The sequence below is a fragment of the Tursiops truncatus genome, chromosome 13 (assembly GCF_011762595.2).
Source record: "Tursiops truncatus isolate mTurTru1 chromosome 13, mTurTru1.mat.Y, whole genome shotgun sequence".
In the NCBI taxonomy this organism is placed as follows: domain Eukaryota; kingdom Metazoa; phylum Chordata; class Mammalia; order Artiodactyla; family Delphinidae; genus Tursiops; species Tursiops truncatus.
The window spans coordinates 8,680,123-8,706,240 of NC_047046.1; the positions used below are offsets into that span (position 1 = coordinate 8,680,123).

Here is a 26,118-nt window from a genome sequence, read left to right on the forward strand (position 1 = left end):
AAGACCAAGGCTGATCCGTATGTATCGACTAGAAATGATGGTAAGATGGTAAGTGAAGAGAGTTCCCAGATCTTGATTTATAAATACTAGCCTTCACTAAAGTAACCTTTTCCATTCTGGGGCAGGGAAAGTACGAATGAGCTGGGACATCATCCAGGGCCAGAAAACAAGGAAACGCTCAAAGGCTATGGAGTCATGTCAAGAGGACGGAGCAGTCAGCTTGAAGAGGCTCACAGTGACCAAATTTGGGACAGTTTGGATATTTAGTATTTAGGGGCGAAGTGCCGTGATGTCTAACTTACTTTTGAATGGTCAGACAAAAATAGATGGGTGTGGGGTGTGTTTGTGGATACATATATATATATATAAAGAAAGCAAATACAGCAAAATGTATATTTGCCACTTTTCATAATAAAAAGTAAAGAAAAAGGCACAAGACAGTGAGTATAGGAGGTATATTACTGATTCTATTAAACAACAGGGAGAGGAAAGATAATCATCTATGGGAGGACTTGGGTTGGCACAGAAGAAAACGTTAACGGCTGCCGTGGTGAAAGGGGCCATGAGTAGGAAGGAGGTTTAATATTTTCTGCCTGCTCTTTTACCATTTGAAAAGACATTTTTGCATTGTCCACTGAATTTTTTTCAAAGGGTGTGGGGAGATGCTTTTAAGCCCCTGGCCTTCTCCCCAGTTACTGGTGATGGGCCGCACAATGCATTTTCAGTGTGTCCACTGCCCTTTGGGTGAATGTCTGGGACGGGCTCAGGCAGGAACTGTGAATCAGGGAATAAATGGTGGGCACATCCCCCCCAAATGGCTCCAGCACAGGGACCACATCAGAATGTTGACAGGAGGAAAAACAGCTCGTCTTCCTCTGGGGGATGGGAAGGAATCATGCTCCTGGTTTGATAATCAGTGACAAACTCCAGCTCAGTGGTCTAGGATAGCTCAAGGTTCAAGCCATCAAGTGACTTGAGGAGGTTTCCTGCTTGTAGTAAATTCGTATCTATAATTGGGAAAGGAAGACATTTTCTCTGCTCTTTGACTGAAAGCACCCAATCAAACTACCCTCAAATAGGCCTGGTTACTCCAAGGCAGGTGCTGCCCCACCCTGCTCACCCACAGAGTGAACCACATTAAAGGGCTGCGGACACACTACCCTGGCGGCATAGTTATTCTTGTCAGGCTGGATGATCTTTAGGTCCAGAACGAGCTCGGCGAGCACCAGGAGGGCATCCAGAACGACCAGGCAGATGATGATAACCTGTGGACCAAGGGAAGAAGCAAGAAACCATGAGACCTAAATGGGAACCCTCCTTTCATCTTTAAGGGCTGGAAACATCTGAGTGAAACCACTGGGGAAAGACGCCAAGGATGGTAGGCCACTGCCCACAGCCCGAGCGCCCTGCAGGGAGCCTGCTGGGGGCCAGCTCCTCTGGACAGGAGCCCCTCCTTCCAGCCCTGGGCAGTGCCTGTCCTCCTAAAGCCTCCGTGTGGCCCAGTGACTGACCCTCGGTCACCATTGGTCTTTATCTTACTCATAAATTCACTGCTTCTCAGCATCTCTCCAACCAAACTGCTAATTCCTAGATGGCAAAATATACTAAAGTTTCTAAAAGCATTTATTTTTCTAGTTCTGGGGATTGCTCTTGCCAGGGTACGCCCAGAACAGATGCTCAATAAGCAATTTAAAATTTAAAACATCCAGCCTCAGAGATATGGCCTCCTCCAGGCAGCTGGGTTAGAGTGACGTCCACTGTGCCCATGAAACAGCTTCTGGCTGGAGCCGTGAGGTACCCACCCCAACTCCCATGTGCTCGCTGGGAGTGAAGGGGGAGGGAGTCCTGCGTCTCCTGGAGAACAGAGAAGAGCTGCTGTAGGAAAGACAATCCGGTGGGTTTTGTGACCTGCTGGAGGGGGGAGGAAGGTGGGAACCAGGGTGAAGTGAGTGGGTGGTCTTATCAATGGCAGTGGGGGTAGTCATGGTGACGGAGGTGGTGATGATGGTGAGGACATTAAAGGTGGGGTGGAGGTGACGGCATTTGGGGAGACCCTGGGGATGACATGGTGGTGGTGGAAATGGCAGCAACGGGAGGAACCCCAAAGGACACTGCGTGACCCTTCTCTTCCCTTGGAAATACTGGACCATCACTTACTTCCCCCAGGGCCTTGCCTCTTACACTCCCAGGTAGATAGATTTTGATCTCTGAAAATTAATCTGCCATTATCTTGGCAGTTTCTACAGTTTCAGGGTGAAATTAAACAAGTTCAGGCCTATAAAGAGTGGACTCTTAAACCTTTTGACCATTTCAACCTGTAGTAATTATTTCAGTAATTAAGTATTTGATGACATGGTTTATTGTGAAAATTGTATGGCAAAGTGCTTTGTAATGAAGTTTTCAGACAAATCCAAATTCAGTAGCTTAGTAAAGGTTCAAGGGACTTCCTTGGTGGCTCAGTGGTTAAGAATCTGCCTGCCAATGCAGGGGACGTGGGTTCGATCCCTGGTCCGGGAAGATCCCACATGCCACGGAGCAACTAAGCCTGTGCACCACAACTACTGAGCCTGCGAGCCACAACTACTAAGCCCGTGTGCCACAACTACTGAAGCCTGCACGCCTAGAGCCCGTGCTCCGCAACAAGAGAAGCCACCGCAATGAGAAGCCCGTGCACTGCAAGGAAGAGTAGCCCCTGCTCGCCACAACTAGAGAAAGCCCATGCACAGCAACAAAGACCCAATGCAGCCAAAAAAATACTCAAGCCTCAGGTGAGGTCTTTCTTTCCTTCTTTCTTTCCTCCCTCCCTCTTTGGTTTTTAGACCTAAAGGGATCTAAGAGCTCATCTGGTCTAAAACCAAGGCACAGAGTTATTAAAAACAGACTGAATATTATATATATATATATATATATATATATATATATATATATTCCCAGTCTGGGAAGATCCCACATGCCGCAGAGCGGCTGGGCCCATGAGCCATGGCCGCTGAGCCTGTGCGTCCAGAGCCTGTGCTCCGCAACAGGAGAGGCCACAACAGTGAGAGGCCCGCGTACCGCAAAAAAAAAAGAATGAAAGCACTGACACATGCTACAATGTGGATGAACCTAGAAAATATTATGCTAAGTGAAAGAAGCCCAACACAAAAGACCACATATATTTTATGATTCCATTTACATGAAATGTCCGGAACAGGCAAATCAATAGAGACAGAAAGATTAGTGTTTATCAGGGATTGGGGATTATTGTTTAATGGGTACTAGATCTCTTTTTGGGGTGATGGAAATGTTCTGGAACTAGATAGTGGTTGACAGTTGGACAACATTGTGAATGTACTAAATAAATGCCACTGAATTATTCACTTTAAAGTGATTAACTTTATGTGAATCTCACCTCAATTTTAAGAAGTGAGAGCGAGACCCAAGGTCACAAACTATAATGCCCAGGTCCCAACTGCAGCTTCTATGAACTAATCCCTAAGGCCCTGAATTTGCCAGTTCACAAGGCAGTACTAGTTCTGAAGGGAGCCACATCACAAAGAAAAATGCTGAGAATTCAGGGAAGCTGGTTAATTCCAAATCGTCACTGGAAAATGGGTGTGCCTAGCCTCAGCACGCAGCAGCGCAGAGCGTGGACTGTGGGGCAGCCAGTCCTGGGCCGGCTCCCCCGTTAGCCTGGACCTTGGGCACAGCTCTCAACTCCGCTGAGCCTCAACGTTAACTCTAAGCTTCAGCTTCCTTCAGGGGATAATGGGGTTGGCCACATTTTCTACCCTGAGTGACAAGGGGAGCATCATGTGAGATAATGTGTGAGGAGCGCTCAGCAGAGGGCCCGGCCCCGGTGAGCAGGTAATAGAAGTGAGGCTCCTGGCCTTCCTGGCCATCCTCCCCTAGCCCAGCTACCCTGTCCGTCCATGGTTTCCACAGAGGCCTGACTCACCCCAAATTCTCTCCCTTGGTTGGTTGTGCCATTCTGTGGGAGAAGTGACAACAGTTAACTATATATCATGTCACCTTGGTCACCTCAAACCATGGGAATAGGTGGAGACTGCACCCAAGAAAGGGATTCCAGAATCTTCCTGTATGCTGATTCTATCTGCAGAGATCAAACCCTTAAACCCTCACCCCTACTCCAAGGTGGCCTCCCAGCTTCTACTCTGGGCCCTTCTACAAACTGCTCATGTCAACCCCTCCCCACCCCCATACTCAGAACCTTCGATGGCTGTCCACTGCCCACGGATGGCCTTCCAGTGCCTCCTCTCCCTCTACTGGATACATATATGCCATGTGGACCCTTCTCAAATTCTCGAATACTGAAGACCCTTTCCGACCCCCGGCCCTTTGCAAACACAGCCCCCTCTGCCTGGGAAGCTCCTCCCCTTCCATCCACAGAGCTCACTACTGCCCAACCTTGAGGTATCAGGTGAAATGTCACCTCCTCTGCCACACGTCCTCCACCTCACATCCTAGGTCGGGTCTCCCCCACCCCCAAGATCTCTGAGAGCCCCCGTCAGTTTCCCTACAGAGGACTTCTCTCCACTTGATTCCAGCATCTGTCTGATTACTGGAATGCCCACCTCTTCACGGACCATTAATCCTCCAAGACTGAGGGCAGGGACATGCCCACCACACTCACTGCTGTACCCCTGGCACATAGTAGAAACTAAGAAGCGACTGCACTGCTGAGTGAATGAATAAACGTCTCTACTCTGCTTTCCCCCAGAGCCACGTGCCCCTGGGGGGCCCGGTCAGGAGAGGTGGGACCTCCCAAGGGCTCCCCTTGCAGCTGGAAGGAAGCTGGCTCCTTCCTTCTCTCTGAAATTGAGGGTTTGGGAGTTCAACACCAACAACTTAACACCACGTCTTCTCTTCTGTCAGAGCCACAGAGGAAAGCACTAAGCTGTCAGGAGTGCTGTGTTGCCTGCTTTGTTTCTCTAAGTCACACAAGAGTGGAAAAAAAAAGACTAAAATAATTCCTTCTTTCTATTTACCATGGAACAAAGTCAGTGATGGGAGAGGCAAGGGCTGCTTCTCTCTGCTTCCAGGGGGGGCATTAGCTCTAGGGAGGGGCTGGATTATCGTAGTTATCCCTGCAGCAGGGACCCCAAAATGGCTCCGTTCAGGGACTGGGCTGACAAGGAGCCTCCTGCTTTCTCCTGGGACTCAGAACATGCTTCCAGACACCTGCCTGCCCACATCGGGGACGTGGGGTGGGGTTCAGACAGGGCTGGCCAGACTCCACCCGCGTTTGTCCTTCAAAATCGGCAGATGTTGGGACAGACATTGAACCCTGTAGAAGTCCCATTCCCTTTGCCATTCTTTGAAGTCTGCATCTCCCTCTCAGGGTCTCCCCATAACCACACCTGGAGGCTGGCGGTGGGTTAAGCAAGGCAGATATTTTTGGCATCACTTCACAAAAGAAGAGATGCCCCCCCGCCCCCGGTCTCCTTTGTGTGTGTGTGGTAAATTTTGCATAACATAAAATTTACCATTTTAACTATTTTAAAGTTGGCATAAAGTTCAGAGGCATTAAGCACATTCACAAGGTTGTGCAACCATCACCGCTATCTAGTTCCGGAATGTTTTCATTCCTGCAAATGGAAACTCTGTATCCATTAAGCAGTCACTCCCCCCGTCCCATTCCCTCCAGTCTGCTGTCTCTGTGGATTTACGTGTTCTGACATTTCATATAAATGGAATTATAAGACATGTGGCCTTTTGTGTCTGGCTTCTTCCACTTAGGATCACGTTGACAAGGTTCATCTGAATTGTAGCATGTGTCAGTGCTTCAGTCCTTTTTATGGCTGAGGACAGATAGATCACATTTTGTTTATCCATTTTCATCAGGTGATGAACTTTAATTGACTTTTGGATTAAGACTTACTTTGCCCCAGACCACATGGGACCTGCCCAGCACATGGTCAATGCTCCGTAGATGTCTGTGGAGTGAAGAAGCTGGTGGCAGAGAAGGGCCCCTACCCTGCCCTCGTGACTCTTTGCTGACGGCTCTGCCCCACCCCAGGCATCTCGGGCCTCTGCCCACCTACCTGAAACCTGTGGGCGCTGAAGAGCTTCCTCAAAGTGGTCCTGAAGTCGAGGCGGGGCCTGGGCACGGGGGCAGGGGCCGCGGTAGGATCGGCATCTCTGCCCTCTGCGCCCGAGGCCGGTGTGGGCGGTGGCTCCTCCTCCTCTTCCTCTTCATTCTCCCACTTCTTGTAGTTGATGTTCCACGCGTGGCAGTCATCGCCAACGACGGTGAAGTGCTTCAAGAACTTGCTCATCCTGTCGGCGGGAGCCACCTTGGCCCTGCGGGTGACTGCCTGAAGGGAGGGGACAGAGAGGAAGCGCTCAGGTGGCCCATCTGTCACTCTGGGGGAGCAGGGCCCCCGCTGGGCCGGGCCACGGGGTGAAGACAGTCCCCGTGCTCAAAGCACCGTGCAAGCACAGACCATGAGGTCACAGTGGTTTCTCGTGCATTTATTTTTGGAATCCAGGGTCTCAGGGCCGGTGAGGCAACAGGAAACCCCAGATTCCATCAGGCCTGCCACTGTGGTCTGGTTGGCAGTAACCAACAGGAGAGGTACTGCCACCCAGTCGCAAAACACCCACCACAGGCCCTCATGTAAATACTGGAAGAGCAGCCCATGGTTCAGAGACATCACAACCTAAAACCCCAGAGGTGAGAGTTGGCAGGGCGGGGAGGGAGCAAAGGCAAAAGTAAAAGTACCCGAAGTTTCACACAAAAGTGAAGCCACCCTCCCCGCCTTCCATGCCACAGATCAGTCCTGGAAAGGTCTGAGCAGCAAGCGGATTTTTCCTGAGTTCAGCCAGTGCTGTTTTAAATACATTATGGACAGCTGTTTAAAGATGGATGGACTTCAAAGCAAAAAAGCAAATATCCTCCCATTCCTTTGCCCAACTTACCCTACCAGACATCACATTTTTTATAAAGTTCAATAATGAAAACTTTCATGTATGCTTACTAGAATAGGCAATATGATCAGCATAACAGGAAAAAAGAGCCCCAAACAGACCCAGGTCCCCGTGGGAACCTGGATGTGATGGCGATGGCAGTACAGGTCAGTGAGAAAACACTGGAGAGGTTAGGATATCTGGCTTTCCCAACAGGGAAAAAAAAAAAAATCCCTACCTCACACCACACACCGAGTAAATTTCAGTTGTGTTAACCTATATAAATGTATTTTTAAAAACTTTAAAAGCCTTAGAACAAAATACAGACAAGTATCTTTATGACCTCAGGTCTGGGAAGGATTGCTTAACTAAGACACAAAACACAAAAGAAATGAATAGACCTAACTCATCAAAGCTAAAAACTTTTATCTCTTGCTCTCTCTTTCTCACACAAACATCTGTACAAAGTCAGATACACCACAGACCGGGAGTAAATATTTCCAATGTATTTAATAGACAAAGATTTTAGTGTTCAGAATATATAATGAAATCTTACCCAAAAAATACAACTCCATGTAAAATTAGGTAGTGGATATTAACAGGCAGGTCACATGAGAGGAAACCCAGATGGCCAAGACACTCAACTTCACTAATATTCAGGAAAATGTGAATTGACGTAACAATCACACAGCTTTTTGTTCCTCACATTGGCAAGAATTTAAGTCTACAATAGCAAATGCTGGTGAATGTGTGAAGCAAAGGGGGTCTCCTGAACCCTGAAGACAGGAACAGACACTGGCACCACTATTTTTGGAAGCAATCTGGCATTGTTTTGTCAAGAGGATGCTGTACTAGTTAATGATCTAGTAATCCCACCCCTAGATAGGCTTCAAAGAGAAACTCACCCACATGTACTCAAATCAGTAACATGTTCAAGAATGTTCACTGCAAATGTTCACCTAAATGATAGGAGATAGAGAAGTGAATTTTCTCTATTCATGTGATGGAATTTTATACACAGTTAAAATGAATGAATTATGTCTCTGTGTATCACTGATGACATCCACGTGTACCCCCTCAGCAGTACTGAACACAGCAGATCACTCCCTTTCTTCAAAAACTTCCTTCATTGGCATCTGGGATTCCACACTCTCCTAGTTTTCTTCCTACGTCAATGGCCGCAAAATATTACTATATATTGTTTTCGGAATGTGTAAAATGTGAGCATAAACATACAAAAGAATGGGATTTCTGATTCTGACCATGATACAGTAACTGGTATAAACAACTATACCAGTTACAGCAACTGCCATAAAATTAACTATACCAGTTAAAGCAACTGCCATAAGGCTAGATAAACTATAAAACTGGATAAAATATATGAAATTTACTGTGATCCCTGAGAGAAGAGAAACAAATGAGATGAGCCCCCACAATCACCTGCCTGGAAGTACTTTCTGGACTCTGGAGACAAAGATTATAGTTCAGGGCTATTGAACTTTCCTTCCTCAGGAATTTGTGTGTCAAGGTACCAGAGAAAAGGAAGCAGCGCAGAGAAGAAACTAAAAAAATTGGACTTTAGCTGAGTCCACATGTGCAGAGCAAGACTCCATGAGGCAGGGCAAAATATAACTTTCAGGGAAAAAAAAAAAACTCTTGGGGAACTGTGAGCTGAATTACTGCCAATTACACAGGGCTGAGTTAGGAGATCTGAGTTCCAAACAGCTAGAGTAGAGAGATCTTGTTGAACACTCTGAGCATGCAGTAGAAATTCCAAAAAAGCCATGACTTATAAGTAGACCTAATCTAGCCCTCCAGTCAGGGCTACCTTAGACCTCTTCCAACTAAGCTTAAAAATAAGGCTTCTTCAAAAGATCAAACTTATCCCTAAGTAAATTAACTGCCCGTTGGAACAAAACTCAAAAGTGCTCTTTTGAGGAAGACAGCAAAACACCCTCAACAACATAACATTCATAATGTCCAACATATAATAAAAAATTACTAGGCAGATAAATAAGCAGAAAAAATGTGGCTATAACCAATAGAAAAATTAGCTTAATAGCTCAAGAGGGACAGAGGTATGGAATTGGCCAACAGAGACTTGAAAATAGCTATTCTAAATATGTTCAAGGATTTCAAGGAAAACATGAACTTAATGAGGGAACAAATGGAGAATCTCAAAAGAGAAATGTAAACTACAAAAAAGATCCAAATTGATACTCTAGAACAGAAAAATACATATATGAAATGAAAAATCACTGGATGGGCTTAATAGCTGATTAGATGCTGCAGAAGAAAAGTTCAGTGAACTAAAAGATAAAAAATTGAAAATATCCAGTGGAAGCATGGAGAGAAAAAAGACTGGGAGTAGGGGGAAGAATAGAGCCTCAGGGACAATATTAAGTGGACTAATATACATGTACCTGGAGTACCAAAAGGAGATGAAAGGAAAAATATTTGGAGAAATAATGGCTGAAGAAAATTTCCAAATTTGATGGAAAAATATAAACACGTAGATACAAGAGTCCATGTCCCCAGAGTATCATGTGACACCTGACCTAGAACAGAAGCCCATCAAGTGCCTGTTGGCTGAGGGCACTGGTGCCCTGTCTCCCATGCCAGCCCTCCAACTGCTGGGTTCCCAGGGCTGGCTAAGGGCCAGGCCCACAGATGTCCCAAATCTCTCTGGGTGGCTACTGGCCATAATCTGCCCCCCTCAAAACACCTCACCTAGCAGATGGAAACCTCCCGTACTAGTTCTCAGCATGGTGGGAACCTCAGGGTGCTTTGCAAAAACCACATTTTATATTTCATACAGGAAAGGAAATTTTTTTTGAAACTTTGCACCCAGTAAAGAAGCAACTTTCAGTAATTTGGGATGAAAATATTTATGGCACCCAGCAGAGCACAAAACAACTCTGGTTTTAAGTCAAAAATCTGTCATTCTGGAAGCAGAAAAGTTCCAGAAAAGGGCAAAGATCATGAAAACGTTGTGGGCCTCAGCAACTGCACCACCCACTCTGGACTCTCAGCTCTCGGGATCCCCCCACCTTGCCTGAGTGGGACGGAAGGACTGACTCAGTGAGCTACGGGGACCACTGGCCTCAGTGCCTAGCCTGGAGCAGCCCCTCTGTAAGCACCAGCTGGTATTATTATTCCTCAACAACAAAAGCTCTCACCTCCACTCCTCCAACTTCATCATCACCCATGGATATCTCGTTTCTCTGGTTACTAGCCCCGCTGCCTGCTCTGCAACCCCCAGACTATTTAGTTACATGAACTGAAAGAGTCCTTTTCTGGCTGAAGCTATATAGATTGAGTTGTTTCTTTCACGTGCAACCCGGAGAATCTAGATCAGTGGAGGCCCTGGCACTGGACACCCCCACCTCCATCTCCCCTGCATTAACCCTTGCTGTCCCAATATATCCTGGCATTGCTCTCTCTGGGGTCACCTTTCCGTATCAAAGCCCACAACTATGGTTCCAGCTGGACTGGACTGTATTCTCTCACACTGTGGACTTGGTTCTGTTTGACAACTGCGCCTCTTGATTTTTCTCCCATCTCTGGCCTCCCTTCCTGTACCATGTCCCTGCCCCCACGCCACCGGAAGTCCTCAAGTCCCCAACCCTGAGCTCGTCCTGGCACAGGGCGACTCTCTCCCTTCGGTGGTCTCTACACACCTGTGTTTTCAATGCTGCTCAGGTGCAAATCAGCCTCCAGCCTGCTGTCTGATATCCTGCCAGGTCATTAGTTGCTATGACCCAAACTGAACTAATTTCTTATCTTTCCCCCCAAGTCCACTCTTCCTTACATGTTCTCCTAGGTCATGGTGTCACATCCACCCTGCTGCTCAAGCCAAGAACTAAAGATCATTCCTGGCTCCTCTCTCTCCGTCAGTCTAACCTCCTAAACACCACTCATGCTGCACCTTCTCTTCTCCGTCTAACTCTCTCCTACCGCTCTCACCTCTTGCCGGGACACCAGCACCAGCCTCCTCACTCAGCCTCCTGCCTCTGACCCTTTCTCCACCCAGTGGTGGCCAGGGTCACCTTTCTCCAAGGCTGGTCTGGCTGTGTCCCTGCCCTCGCCTATCCTCCCCCTCTTCCCATTACCTTCAGTCCCTCCACCCTCACCCACTGCCAACCGCTGCCTTCAGGACAAGGTCAAAGCTCTCTTGGTCTCCTCCCCAGCCTCCGCCACACTCCAGTTACACCAACTGCATTGCGGTTCTAGAATAAACCATGCTCTCTCTTGCTTCCAGGACTTCACACGGCCTGCCCCCTGTCTGGAATACCCTCGCCTGTCTCACCCTAGTTCTCTTTCAAGTCTTACAGACGTTGATTTTACCTCCCCTGGGAGGTCTTCCTTAACCGCCGCCTGCTGGGTGAGGGTCCTTCCTCTACTTCCCCATCAAGCCCCTCACTAACAAACACTTTGACATCTCAGGGTTGTCTGTCTCCAGCACTGGTCTGGGAGGGCAGATGCTCTTCCTCCTCCAGTCACAGGGAGGGGCTCAATAAGTATTTAATAAGTATTTAATAAATACTTACTCAATAAGTATTTAATAAATGCATTAACAGCAAAACCGCAGGAGCTACCCATCAAAGGTAATCGCCTACTTCTGGTTTACACATGACAGGTATTATATCTGAAAAATTACTACCTGGGAAAGGGGGGGAAAACAAGAAAAACAGACCCACGATTGATGGAGAAGAAAACGTTCTTGTGAATGTCTATTCTTACAGACTCTGAAGCTGCCATCTGTAGGAGGGGGAAGTCCCTATTTCATGGTCATTCAACAATCACTGAAAAAGGTACTTTTAAAGAAAGTCAGCCGACTCTTGATTGCCAGGGCCTAATATCCCGTAAGTCCCCATTTCCCTGTTCCCTCCCACAGCCTACTTTTAGGGACCTGATTTGCTTTTTTTTTTTTTTTTTTTTTTTTTTTTGCGGTGTGCGGGCCTCTCACTGCTGTGGCCTCTCCTACCGCAGAGCACAGGCTCCGGATGCGCAGGCCCAGCGGCCGTGGCTCACAGGCCCAGCCGTTCCGCGGCATGCGGGATCCTCCCGGACCGGGGCACGAACCTGCATCCCCCGCATGGGCAGGCGGGCTCCCAACCACTGCACCACCAGAGAAGCCCCTGATTTGCTTATTAATCAATACTCGTACCCCAAACAAGACACAACAGCAGCAACATCTATTATTGTTGATTGTTTATTATTTGTCGTATCAGCACACCGGTAAATTCCTTAAATGCACCATTTCATTTTAATTCCTAACACCCCTCTGAGGTCGAAGCCATCATTTTGGGTCTGGGTGAAAAAGGTGCCTTGTCCAAAGTCATACACTCAGAAAATGGCAGAGCCAGGATATGCCCTTGAGCTGTATGACCTGGAGCCCCCGTGTTAGAAGACATGGCCGAGAAAAAGCCAGGCAGCCCGTGACTGGAGATCTGCCTGTTAGGAGGGTGTAGTGGGATGTATTGTGGCTGCCCCCAAATTCATGTCCCTCTGAAACCTCAGAATATGACCTTGCTTGGAATACAGGCCTTTGCAGATGTAATTAGTTAAAGATCTTGCTGGGAATTCCCTGGTGGTCCAGAGATTAGGACTCCGTGCTTTCGCTGCCGAGGGCCTGGGTTCAATCCCTGGTCGGGGAACTAATATCCCGCAAGCCACACAGTGAGGCCAAAAAAAAAGATCTTGCAATAAAACCATTCTGGATTTAGGGTGGACCCTAAATCCAGTGACTGGTGTCCTTACAAGAAGAGGAGAGGACACACAGAGGAGAAGGACATGAGAAGATGGAGGCGGAGACTGGAGTGATGCATCTACAAGCCAAGGAACGCCAAGGATTGCCAGCAACCACCAGAAGCTCGGAGAAAGGGATGGAACAGACCCTCCCTCTGAGCCTCCCTCTAACCCAGCCAACACGCTGATTTTAGAACTCTGGACTTCAGAACTGAGAGAATAAATGTCTGTTGTTTTAAGCCATCTGGTTTGTGGTCATTTGTTATGGCGACCCCAGGAAGCTAATACAGAGGGTGTGTGTCCGAGTCAGCCCAAGGGTACTACAGACCATGTGCTCTCTCATTCTCTCTCTCATCTTCGTGGGCCACACATCCATCCTGCATTCCTGGGAGAAAGCAGGCTCCTTTGGAGGTCACAAAACCACTTGTTTCTTTTTGTTTGCTGCTTATAGGCCACCTCCATCCCCTCTTGCTCTCACTTGATGCTGACAAAAATCCTGAGAAGGAGGTAGGACAGGGAGGTGTGGTCTCTCCATTCTACAGAAGGGGAAACTGAAGTTTGGGGAGGGGAGACCTACTGCCCAAAGTCACCTGGTGTGGCAGGGTGACAGAGATGGGGGGAGGAAGGCACTCCCCTATACCACCTGCTGGGCAAGGAAATGGGTACATCCTTCTTAGGAGGGCAATGAGGCAGCTTCATCTTTCGAAAAAATATTTGAGTCTCTCCAATGTGCCAGGCATGGGAGCAAAGGAGGATTAGCCTTAAACCAGTTTCTATCAAAATGTTAAATGTCATTGTTTGACCTGACAAGGGACTCACACATGAGCAAAAAGACACTCACGCATCATGCTCACTGCAGACCTGCTACAACCTCAAGGTCCATGGTTAAATACACTGTGGTAGACCACACTATGGAATACCACACAGCTGTTAAGAATGCAGTACGCCAGTGTGGCTGTACGTACTGACATAGAAAGGTGTCTTTCATCTATGATCAAGTAAAAACCAGCATATTACAGATCAAAATGTATAATGCCATTTTTGTTAAAAACAAAATCAACAACCCAAACAAAGTGGTTACCTCTATGAAGGGATAGGGATTGGGATTGGGTTGGAGGGTGAAGAGAAACTTTTTTTTTTCCTATTAGGTTTAACCATAAGAAATAGTCATTTATGTAATAAGATCTAACCTGCAGAGAATGAAGTATTTGGGGGGAGTGGGGAGGGAGGGAGAATGAAAAAAATATATATATATACACATACATACAGACACACACACATATCTAATGTATACAACTGGAATCCCTGAATAAGAAAACCAAAACAATGGAACAGAATGGTTCAAGATATAATTCAAGAAAACTTTCCTGAAATAAGACTTTTAAAAAAAATGACCATTTTCAGAGACTTCTCTGATGGTCCAGTGGGTACGACTCCACACTCCCAATGCAGGGGCCTGGGTTCGATCCCTGGTCAAGCAACTAGATCCCACATGCATGCTGCAACTAAGAAGCCCATGTGAAGCAACTGAGAAGTCTGCATGCTGTAACTGAGACAAGGTGCAGCCAAAATAAATAAATATTTTAAAAAAATGTTTTTAATGACCATTTTTGTAGGTCAAAATTGGTAGAAACTGACAATTTCATGTGGTTCAACCTAATATATACTGTTTGTTGTTTTAATTTCTTACACTGAGAACTTGTTTGTGTACAGTTTTTAAAAACAAAGAAACATAGGTGGTAAAGCTGGCATATGAACTCAGGTCTACTAGCTTTGTTCTTTCTGAGATGCTCTGCCAATGAGGGGGAAAACATGCCAGAAAAGCTGCGATTTTTAAAGCAACAAGAACGATGATATTGAAAGAGGCTGAATCAAGGTTCTGAGATGCAATCCTCTCTCCCTCAGCAGGGGAAACTGAGACTTGCAACATGGCAATTGCCACCACCCAGTGGACAGTCCATGAACTTGCACCTGCACCTTGTCTTCTGGGTCCAGGAATCTTCAGACACACCCAGCCAGGGTCAGAGAAGTTGTCCCCAACCCCTGACTTCCATCTCCCTCCCCCAAAGCCCACCTATCACTAAGCCCTGTGCATTTTAGCATCTGAATGACCCTTGAATTCATCATCTACTTCTCCCATCTTCTGCCCACCTCCCTGCCCCAGCCTCCACCTTTTACTTGGAGGATGTACCAGCTCCTCACTGTTCTCCCCGTCACTCTTAGATTCTCGTCAGCAGCCTGAGAGCACTTCTTGAAACATAATCACGTCACTCCCTGTGCAGAAAAGGCCTGGGGCTGCTGCCCTTAGAAAGGCCTGCTTGGCCCTTGGCTGACATCTGGGAACTTGGATTTTGGGAGGGTTCCCACCTGGTAAGGACAGCTCACTGTGACCGGACTCTTTGTAAAGACAAGTGGTTTATGTAGAACAGCTGCTTTCCCCTGGGTAGTCTGGAATTTTTGGAGTTTGGAAGGTACCCATGTGACCAGCCCCCAGATAAAAACCTTGGGTGCTGAGTCTCTAACAAGCTCTCCTAGCATGTGTTGTCACAATTTGCTGCTGGAGGAATTAAGCAAGTCCCATGTGACTTCACTGGGAGAGGAATCTGGAAGCTTGTGTCTGGCTTCCCCTGGATTTCACTTCATGTATCTTTTCCCTTTGCTGATTCTTCTTTGTAAAAATCTTAGCCATGAGTGGAACTGTATGCTGAGTCCTATGAGCCTTCCTAGTGAATCACTGAACTTGGGGTGATCTTGAGGACCCTAATGCACTCCCTTATTTGAAACTCTTCTTTGGCTTCCCACTGATCTTAAAAATAAAGACCCAGGGAATCTCCTGGTGGTCTAGTGGTTAGGACTCCACGCTTTCACTGCCAAGGGCCTGGGCTCAATCCCCGGTCAAGGAACTAAGATCTCACAAGTGGTGCGGTGCGGCTGGGAAAAAAAAAAAGACCCAAGTGCCTTCCAGAGACCTATAGCCATTCTGCACTCTGTGGCCTCTGCCTGCCTATCTAACCACACCTGTCACCAGTCTCTCTGCTCTGGCCACATGGTCTCCATTCAGCCCTTTGTACTCAGTAGGTTTCTTCGACCACAAGGCCTTTGCACACGTGATTTCCTCTGCCTAGAACGCCCACTCCTCTTCCACCTTGTCATTTTTCTTTTCCTCCTTCACGAGGTCTCCCTCAAGCATCTCAGCTCCAGGAAGCTGACCATGTACCTCCCCTGTTGCATTCATGCATGGCCCACATGCCTCCCCAATGAAGATGGATCCACCTGTTTGTGTAACAGAGTCTGTTTCCTCCCCCACTCCCCATTAGGGGACTGGGTAGGTGGGTTTCTGCTCATGCCATATCTTCCGTATTCTTCATGCCTGGAAGACCACAGGTTCCCTCCCACTAAACATACCTGGAGGGTGGAATGAATCCCTCGAGCAAATATCTCCTCTTGGGGGACTCATGTACCCCAGAGGCTCACGTACTCTACTGCCACCTCCCCCTACCCTGTCCCCAGGGATTTATGTTCTGAGGAATGCCTATTTTTAAAATCAGGGAAGTCTTTAAATAAGCATAGCAGCTTTTCCTTCTCTAGGGTGGGGAGGAAGTTTGAGGTTTCACGAAAATAACCACCGTGACGGCTGACTAGTTTGGGCGGGGGGTGGTGCTGCTGGTAGACTGAGAAGCCTGACTGGTGGCCCAGGTGCCCCAGAGACGTATTCTCCAACTTTTCTCTCCATTTCCTGTAGGGTCAGAATCCCTCCTGACTTGATGGAAGAGTCTGTTGACCTGGCAAGTTGATCAGGAGGCTGGGTGGAGACGATGTGGGAAATAATATTTAAGGTAGCGGAAACTGTAGCGATTGTAACTATCCCCAGAGCAACTGCCATTTTCTGAGCTCTGTGCAAAAGCCCTTTGTAACATACAGCAACAACTCGACAAGGTGGGGACTGAATCCTCTTCATTTACAGGTGAGGAAATTGAAAACAGAGAGGCCAAGCAACTTGCCCCAGCTCACACAGCCAGTGAGAAGCAGAGCTCAGACTCTGACCCAGGCTGCCTGGCCCAGAGCCCTCTCCCTCCTGCACGACCTCTCTGAATGCTGCCCTGGACCCAGCTCACAGCTGGTGAAGGCCAATGCTGGGCGGGGAGTTCAGCCCAGTGTTACTCAGTAAGAAACACATTTTATATCCTGCCACTTAGTACACATTGACATATATACGTTCTATAACCAACACTAAAGTTAACATGTGAGAGACTTATGTTTTCCACTTTATTCTATTTCTTAAAAGGCTGATGGCAGCCCATTAATGGATTTCAGGAATCACTAATGGGTTGAGTTTGAAAAACACGGGTATGGTGGGATGTACTCTATTTCCCTGGGGGAGGGAGAGGATGATTGTCAGAGAGGTGGCAGTCTTGCCCAAAGTCTGTGAATCAGCCATGTTAACTGGGAAGCATAAGTCAGGCTGCTATTTGTGTTAACAAAAGCATAGAAAGAAATGAAAGCATAGAAAGAATAATATAGTTACCCAGCTAGAAATTAGGACCTATCACCAGTACAACTGAGTCATCTGAGCCACCCCATCCCCCAACATCTTAGTGATGCTTCAGCCATGGAAAAGATGGGATAAACAAGAATTCAGGGCTCCCCTCTTTCCTGCCCCACTGTGGCTCGGTCCTTGGAAGGAGGCCAGTGCAGCTGCAGTTTAACCAATGGCTCTCAGCTCTGGCTGCACACTGGAACCACCTGGATGCTTTAAAAAAAAAACCCAGTGCCTGGGTCACAGGCCCCAAGATTGTGATTCAGTTGGTCTGGGGGTGGCCTGGGTGTTGGGATCTCCAATGTACAGCCAAGGTCAAGAACCAGCATCGTAAATGAACCTGGTGCCTCCAAACACCTTGTGAGAAGTGTGCCAAAGGGCCACAAGGATTTCTAAGCACACCTGGCAACCAGGTTCTCCAGATGTGGCTGGTGACATGCAATCATCTGAGCTGAGGACTAGGTCAGCTGATGGGCTGAAAACCGTTTCACTTTATCCTCATGATGGCGTCAATAGCTCCTGTGTTTCAAGCGTTTGTTATAGCCCGGCACCCTGCTAAATGCTTTCCAGTCACTATCTTGTTTAATCCTCACTGTTCTCATTTTACAAAAGAGGAAAACGGAGGCTCAGAGAGGTGGGAAGGGGCAGGGAGGGCCCTGCTGGGGGCCCCTCTGGGCAGCTCTCCTGCTGAGGGCCCCTCTGGGCAGAGCTGGCTACAGCAAATCAGGTCTGAGCCATGGCTAAAAACCCCACCAGTTTCTTCCATGACAGAGCTGTTTTCCTCTCCAAAATCAGAGCTGGACAATTAAAAATCTCCTAAAAGCAATCCTATTAAAATAGTTTTTTAAAAACATAATTAACTTCACAAGGTAAATTATTAAAAGGAACTTGTTCTTTGAATCAGTAAGAGGCTTATTTGCTACACGTGGCCCTGGTCCAATTTCCCCAGCTCCCCAGCAATGCCGCTGGGGCCACCCCTTCTTTTGGCCTCTGTTCGATGACAGACAGGCTCCCGCCCCCAGGAGTCCCCCGAGGTGTGTCCTTGGCTCTGCATTCCAACACTCTGCTTGCCCTGATGTTTTTGTGTCCTCACCCCCACCCTTGCGACTTGTCCCTGCAGCCAGACCCCCTGACGTACCCGGAATCCCCAGCTTTACCTGCTGTCATTCACCCCAATGAGCAGATCTTTACTCCAGATCTATTTCTTTCAGTATTACTATTGTCAAAACATGAGCAAAAAGAAATAATAACCCCAACACACCAAATTTATCATCTACTTATCCACCCATCTCACTCTAATCTATGTCTTTTACAATTATAATCGAAGACTGCAGACAACTTTGTATCTTATTTTCTCCCCACTACCTATATGCATCAGACTTATGCCTTTTTAATGGCCAAGAAATTTTCCAAGAAGTCAGTGCTCATTATTGCATTTTCTGTTCATTTTTAGCACCTCTATCACCAATTCTAAGACCACATCTTCTCACATATTAACATTTCTGAAGTCTGTCTTACAATTGACCAGTGTCAGTGTTGTGTTACATTAGATCACAGTAAATGGCGGCACTTTTTCTTCTTCGTAGCACATAATATAATGGTGCATCTACAATCAATGGCATCTTACATGCTAAGAAACACATAAATTTGTGTTTCTAAATTGTGCTGTAAATTATACTTTTTCCTTTTTATGGGTTGTTTCCTTTCCCGCAAGTAAGATGACCAGGTTTGATTATGACTATTTTCATGACTCTTGATACACCCTGTCAAGTTATTTTCCAGCAGTCGTGTGGGTTGATCCACTTGTGAGATGCAGGAGTGAGCCGGTTACACCACAGCATAACCACCATCGAGCGTGCGTTTCCGCTTGTTTTTTTGGTTTGCCTAGTAGGGAGCTATAAATGAAGGAAACTGTTCCATTTGCCTTTCTGTGAGTATTAATGATAACTGGAACTCACGGAGCTCCTGTTACTGGGTGGCAGGCACTAAGCTTCCCATATCTTATCAGGAATTGACACAACTCTACAGAGGGCGATTGTCATCCCTCTGCTGGAAATGCCACCATATTTCATTAATGCAAAGTTGAACATTTTCCCACATTTCTGAAATCAGAATTGGTGGCATGTTGTAAATGCCATTGGTCACTTCCTCCTCCCACATTGTAAACAGCTTTAAATCAGAAATACTCTTACAGTTAAAGGGGCCATCAGTTTGACGAAATGCAAGATCCCCACCACCACCACCACCACCACCACCACCACCATCATCATCATCATCATCATCATCATCATCATCATCATCATCATCATCAACATCCCATGGTCCTCTGACCCTCACACTTGCTTCTCCAACTCTGCCCCATCACTCTGCTGCTACCCTGAGCTTCTGGCACTGCCCTGACAACTCTACCTGGCCAGGCCCCCAGAAGCTCCAAGTGAACAGCTGAAATGGAAGCCAACACTTCCTCTTCACCTTGCCCCACCCTTCACAACTAATGTCTCCCCAAATCCAACAAGCCTGCACCCCAGATATCAAGGACAGAATTTATTAGACCTACTCAGGTTGGCCACACAGCACAGGAGGCAGAGCATTCTCTTTGGAGTCAGGCTAGGTTGAAATCTCATTTCTGCCACTTCCTACCTGTGTGATCTTGAGCAAGTAGCTTTACTTCTTTGTGCCCAAGTGTCTCTACCTGTAAAATAAGCAGTTGGGAGAAGCACTTATGGGCTCAGTATTGGCCTAGCATTCTGAGACCATTGTCTCCTCAACTCTTCCCTGTGAGCCTTCAGGAACGGGGGTGGTTAATTAACTTTTCCCCATTTTCCAGATAAGGAAACTGAGGCTCGGGGAGGTGAAGGGCATGACCAAATGATACAGGGCTATTAAAATGCAGAGCTGGGTTTCGAATGTTTCCGATTATCAGGCTATCTTGAGGTTCCTTCTATAGCTTTCACCTCGGTGACTTTTAACACTTTGGTATGGTGGAAGCACCCTGAACATGTGTTTTTCCTCTATCTTGTTAGAAACACCAAACAGAATTATCTTCTCAAGCTGGGAGGTCCCTTAACGCTGCTAGTCTTCCAGAATTAATTTACCTTTTCATCCCAGGTGGCCATTTTCCTGTCGTCTCCAGATCTGGAAAATAAGAAAACATTTGTCTAGATCTATCATCCTACTATCATTCGCCGTAGTATGTGTTTTCCAACACTTTCTTACAAATTATTTTTAACTTGCTTAGATTAACAGTGTCCGAAAATAGTAAATAATAAAGCTCAAAGCATGTGGAGAAGGATGTACATCCTGAGTATATACCCAAAAGAACTGAAAACAGGCACTCAAACAAATACATGTACACGAATATTCATAGCCAAAGATGGAAACAATCCATGTCCATTAACATATGAATGGATAAATAAAAGATGTTATATCCATACAATGGAATGTTATCCAGCCATAAAAAGAAATGAAGTACTTTTGCAATATATACAAATATCGAATCACTATGTTGTACACCTGAAACTATTGTAGGTCAATTATACCTCAATAAATAATAAAAGAGATATGAAGTGCTGACACACGCTACAACATGAATGAACCTCTACAACATTATGCTAAGTGAAAGAAGCCAGACACAAAATGTCACATAGTACTTGGTTCCACTGATGTATAATATCCAGAATATGCAAATCTGTACAGACAGAAAGTAGACTGGTGGTGGCCAGGAGCTACGGGGAGAGGGGAATGAGGAGTGACTGCCTAATGGGGACAGAGTCGCCTTTTGAGGTGACGAAAGTGTTCTGGAACTAGATAGAGGTGGTAGTTGCACCACATCGGGAATGTATTATATGACAATGAATTGCTCACTTTAAAAGTTAATTTAAAAAATTTTAATTTTATGTTATGTGAATTTCACTCCAATTAAGAACCAGACAGACATATGTTAGTGTTGAGATTGCTCTGGAAAGCAGCAAAGAATCTAAATGTCCACCAACAAGGGAGGGTCTGGTTGAGTCAGTTACAGTACATCTGGGAGTGGGAGACTCCAGTGCTGTTACATTTCCATATGTGGATGAGGAAAGATGTAATATAACAGGTGCCCCCCCATCACATTATAGCATAGTGTGTGCAGTATGATCCCATCTATGTGAAAAAATGATATATGCATTTTTTTAAAAGTCTGTAAGGATACAGCCAGACTCTTTACAGTGGTTATTGCTGAAGAAAATGGGAGTGATTTGAGGATGGGGTGGGTATTTTCTTTCTCTTGGCTTCTGGAAGGTCTGAACTTTTACAATGATTATGTGTTACTTCTTAAAACTTATTTTTAACATAGGTGACATATGTAGTAAAAAATTTAAATACAAAAAGATACTACGACAAATAAGTCTTCTTTCTACTCCTGTTCTTCCCAGAAAGCCTCTCCTACCAGTTTCCCACACAGCTTTTGGAGGTATTCTATGTCTTTCCAAGCACAGCCATACTTATTCTTTTTTTTCCCCTTAAACAAATGTGAGCCCTCACACTGCTCTGAACCTTGCTTATTTCCCTTTAGGGTGTGGGAGGCTGAAAGATAGCCCCATCAGTCCTAATCCCCAGAACCTGTGAATAGGTCAATGTACACCGCAAAAGGGACTTCCCAGGTGTGATGAAATTAAGGACTCCAAGATGCGGGGATTATCCAGGTGGGCCCAGTGTAATCAGAAGGGTCTTTACAAGTACAGCAAGAGAATCAGAAGAACAGGAGACATGACTACAGAAGCAGGGATTGGAGTCAGAGTGAGATCTGAAGATGTTATGCTGTCTTGAAGATGGAGGGATGGGGTCATGATCCAAAAAATAAGGGAAGCCTCTAGAAGCTGGTGAAGGCAAGGAAACAGATTCTCCCCTAGAGCCTCCAGAAGCAATATAGCCCTGCCAACACCTTGAACTTGGCGTACCAAGACTGATTTGGGGCGTGTGACCCCTAGAACTGTTAGATAATAAATTTATGTTGTTTTAAGCCATCAGATGTGTGGTCATTTGTTACAGCAGCCACAGGAGACTAACACAGTGTCCCAGAGACCGTTCTACGCCGTGTGCTCTAGAGCAAGTGCACTCTTTGGATGACCACACAGGATTCCCCTGAGGGGGTGTGTGTAGTTCCCATTAGTGACCAACGTTAGCTTCCCAAAGTTCCAGTGAATGATCTTATGTATCATGTGTTATTTTTGTAATTAAAAAAATACTACCATTTTGAAAAAAAATCACGAAGACCTAAAGAAAAAAAGAGTTCTTTTTCTCCCCACGGTACCATGCTTAGGGCACAAGGGACTCAGTTTCTTGCTGGTTGACTGGTAGAGCAGCTTCTGCACCCAGCAGAGTTCACCTGGCTGTGTTCCTGTTCCAGCCCCTGGGGGCCCTCACCCTGCTCTCACGAGGTGGGCTCAAGTGGAACCACCACCAAAAGTGAAGGTGAAGGGAAAAATTAAGGTGCCCTGGAGATTTCCTTCCTCCATAGGACAGGAAACGGAACTAGTGCATGCATAGAAAAACACCCAGATTCACTAATTTAAGCAATGGAAAATTTAAACCTGCCCTAACCTCCCCATTAAACTAGACAAAACAAAAAATGAAAAAACCCAATGCTTGCGGGGCTGTAGGAAAACTTGCACACGTTGCTGGGGATAATTTTTCTAAACAGTCACCTGGTAATAAGTGGTATATGCCTTCAGGATGATCATACCCTTGACTTGAACACATCAGTTTGGAAACTGTAACTCAAAAATCATTTGAAAGCAAAAAAAAAAAAGGTGCAATTTGTACCACAGTGTTTAAAGCAAAGTTGGATATTAGGGTTAGAACCTGGAAACAGCCTATAAGCCCCACTGTAGGGAAAAGCTGAGGAAGGCAGTGGGAGGAATGACAATTCTGAGGTTTATGTAGAAATGTAGAAAGAAGGCTATTAAGCAATGAGAAGTAGAACTCTGATGGTTGCACACACTGCTTGCAGAACTTTTATCAGTTATCAGAACGTTTACTCTGTGCAAGGCCATGGCACTGGGTTCTGGCGAATCCAAAGTGAAGAGACAAGAAAAAGGTCTGGGCCCTGGTAGGCTGACATTTTAGCCAGGAAACACATAAGCAAGGTAACATCACTCAGGGCTAAGCTCCGGAAAGAAAAACAGTAATGCAATAAAGGGCAGGCAAGAGTGGCTCCTGCGGCTTGGGGTGGTGAGGTAAGGCTTCTGAGTAGATGACTTTTATGGTCGTCTCTGAATTGCAAGGAGGTGCATCACAAGAAGATGGCAAGGAAGAGAATTCCTGGGAGAAGGAAGGGCATGTGCACAGACCCTGAGAGAGCAGAGAATTTAGTATGTCCAAGAAAGAAGGAGGAGGCCAGTATGGCTGCAGTGAGCAGGCAGTGGAGTGAGGATGGGGGCATGAGAAGAGTCAGGAATCAATCAGGGCCTGACTGTGCAGAGAGTTCAGTAGACAGTGCTGAGGATCTGGGGGTCACGGTGGGGATGCAGAGGAGTGACCAGATTCAGAATATGCTGAGAAGTAGCACTTGCTGCTGGCCTAGATGTCGGGGACAAAGAGAGGAGCAGGTTTTGGAGCAAGAATATGCTAGGCTTCCTCCTTCTTGCAAAACTGGTGGTGGGGGAGGGCTTGGGGGCTACAGGGCAGTCCTGGAATTGTGCAAGCCTCACCCCAAAGATTTTCAAAACCCGCCCCTACCAGCCTTTCCCTCGGAGTCAGAGAGGGAGGAGTTGCAGCCCCCAGCCTTGGTCTTACTCAAGAAACTCCCAGCTGCTGGCGGGGCTGTAGGAAATACTGCAGATCTCAGATAGCTCTGACTTGAGGGTGAAGGACAGAGAAGTGCTTTCAGATGAGTGGGGATGGTGGAGGGGGCACGGCTTGAGTCACGCACTAGGCTAGGCCTTCACATCAACCATCTCATTTAATCTTCTCGGCAATCCTCTGAGGCACGAAGCATGCTTAACCCCGAGGTTACGGATAAGCAAAGGAAACAGACAAGGAAATTGAGGCACGGAGAACTGAAGTCCCATGGCTAAGCCTGCAAGAGCCCCCCTGTGCCCAGCGGGAGTGCTGGTACAGGCCCGGGAGTTCCTGGACAGGGGCTGCACCGCCCTCTCCTCTCTGTCCTGGAGTTTAACCTGGCCCCAACCCACTGTTCTTACTCCTTGGCATCCCCTACCCAGGCGAAGGATTTGTTGCTGTGGAGGTTCTTCCTGCAGGGATGAGCAGGCTGGCTCATCTCGGCCTCCTCCCCTATTCCCAGCACTGGTTTCTCCCTGCCGTCTCCCTAGGGGTGCAGGACAGGGCGGGGCAGGCATGATGAGTAAGAGGACTTAGGTGTTCACACCGACCTGGGTGAGTTCTGGCTCTGCCTCTTTTGGCTGTGTGACCCCTGGCGAGTGGCTTGGCCTCTTTGAGTCTTGGTGTCTTCACCTGGAAGAGGGAGACAAGGATGGTACCTACCTCACCTGTTGCTGCTGCTGCTACGAGGCACGTGATGAAGTGAAGGCACCTGGCCCATGTAAGCACTCCATACAAAAGGGTAGTTCTTCAACACTTCCGTTTTCAAGGGGGAGATGCGCGTGCTGTCTCCTGTCCTCCTCTCCACTGGATTCTAGAATCCGTGGGCCAGGCAGGGATCCCTGAGTTATCACTGCCTGCCCGCGTTCCCCCAAGCTGGGAAACGCTAGAACCCACGGCAAACCGGGGCCTCCTGGGATCCCGCGGGGGTCCCTGGCAGACTCGGGCTGGGAGAGCTCGGAGAAGGGCAGCGCGCCCCGCGCCGGCCCTGGAGCACTTACCCTGCGCCCCGCCCGCCGGCGGCCACCGCAGCAACTGCGAGCTCGGCGCCTGCCCAGCCGTCCCGCCCGCCCCCCCCCGCCCCCGCCCCCGCCCCCGCCCCTTCCTCCCGCCCCCGCCCTCTAAACTCAGTCAGCTGCTGGTCTCCGGCTCTGGCCCGCGTCTGTCCCGTTGCCTTCGTTCTTGCTTATCTGTCGGTCTCCCGGTTGTTCTCTGGCTTCCCCCAACCCGGCCCCCTCGCTCCGCAGGCCCGAGCCTGACCTGGGCCTCCTGCAATCCCGCAGATGGACAAAGGTCCCGCCCGTGGGAGCCAATCACGAATCATGAGAATCCTAGCCCAGGCGACCCTAAGGGAAGGGGTGGGAGGAGGGAACCACTTCCTTCCTCCAACGGGATGTATTGGCAGCGGGTCCACCCGCCTCCCCACCACACACACTCAGGGAAGCAGGGCTGGCTCCTGTTCGGCCCCCCTAACCCCTGCCAACTCCTGGTTACTTAAGGGGGGCCTGAGTGTCCCCTGCACAGTATCTGCAGGCAGGGGTTGGAGGGTGGGCAGAATGCCCTAAGGGGGTGGCCAACCTCGAAGCTGTCAGGACGCCCCTGCGTTGGGGGGGGGAGGTGAGGCTGGAGGTGAAGAGGAGGTGCCCTGCAGCTGGGCTGGTATTGGCACGAGGGAGGAGCCTTCCAGCCTCGAGGCAGAGCACACCCTTGCTCAGGCCGACTAGGGCTCCCCTTCCCCAGCTTTACCGTCCCTCCCCTGCAGGCCCTCCCTCACCCAGGCTTCTCCAGCGCTCTGTCCATACCTTATTTCTGTTACTGTTCGCTCTGGTCTCATTTCTTCCGTTAGCTTCCGTCTTCCCCAAAATACCACTTGTCCCAAACTTCCAAGGGCAGAAGCCATCCACCTTCTACACACCTCCCTGTTTCTTCTGGTTAGGCTGGCGGGCGGGGGCGGGGGCGGGGGCGGGGCGGAGGGGGAGCCATACTAGTTTTCTGTGGCTGCTGTACCAAGTTACCACAAACCTAGTCGCCTAACACAGCACAAAAATAACACTTAAAACAACAAAGCACTGGAGGTCAGAAGTCCGGGGGGGGGGTCTCAA

General features: G+C 47.7%; 1 protein-coding gene across 9 annotated transcripts in view; it reads right to left on the reverse strand.

Annotated features, from left to right (window-relative positions):
- Nucleotides 1-25,893, reverse strand: part of HVCN1 (hydrogen voltage gated channel 1) — a 30,926-nt gene extending 5,033 nt beyond the window's left edge. Inside the window, exons 1-6 of one of the 9 annotated variants that reach the window (XM_019950522.3) lie at nt 25,144-25,279; nt 24,568-24,649; nt 20,293-20,332; nt 19,838-19,889; nt 6,045-6,317; nt 1,161-1,265 (exon numbers count right to left, since the gene is read on the reverse strand). In XM_019950522.3, the coding sequence (XP_019806081.2) occupies nt 1,161-1,265; nt 6,045-6,278 (339 nt within the window). In that variant the 5' untranslated portion in view covers nt 6,279-6,317; nt 19,838-19,889; nt 20,293-20,332; nt 24,568-24,649; nt 25,144-25,279. Of the gene's footprint in view, nt 1-1,160; nt 1,266-6,044; nt 6,318-7,814; nt 7,837-19,837; nt 19,890-20,292; nt 20,333-24,567; nt 24,650-24,679; nt 24,995-25,017; nt 25,041-25,143; nt 25,343-25,818 lie in introns of those variants that run through there. The other 8 variants (XM_073790079.1, XM_073790080.1, XM_073790077.1 and 5 more) reach the window with 8 other exon arrangements.
- Between the last annotated feature and the right edge of the window lie 225 nt (nt 25,894-26,118).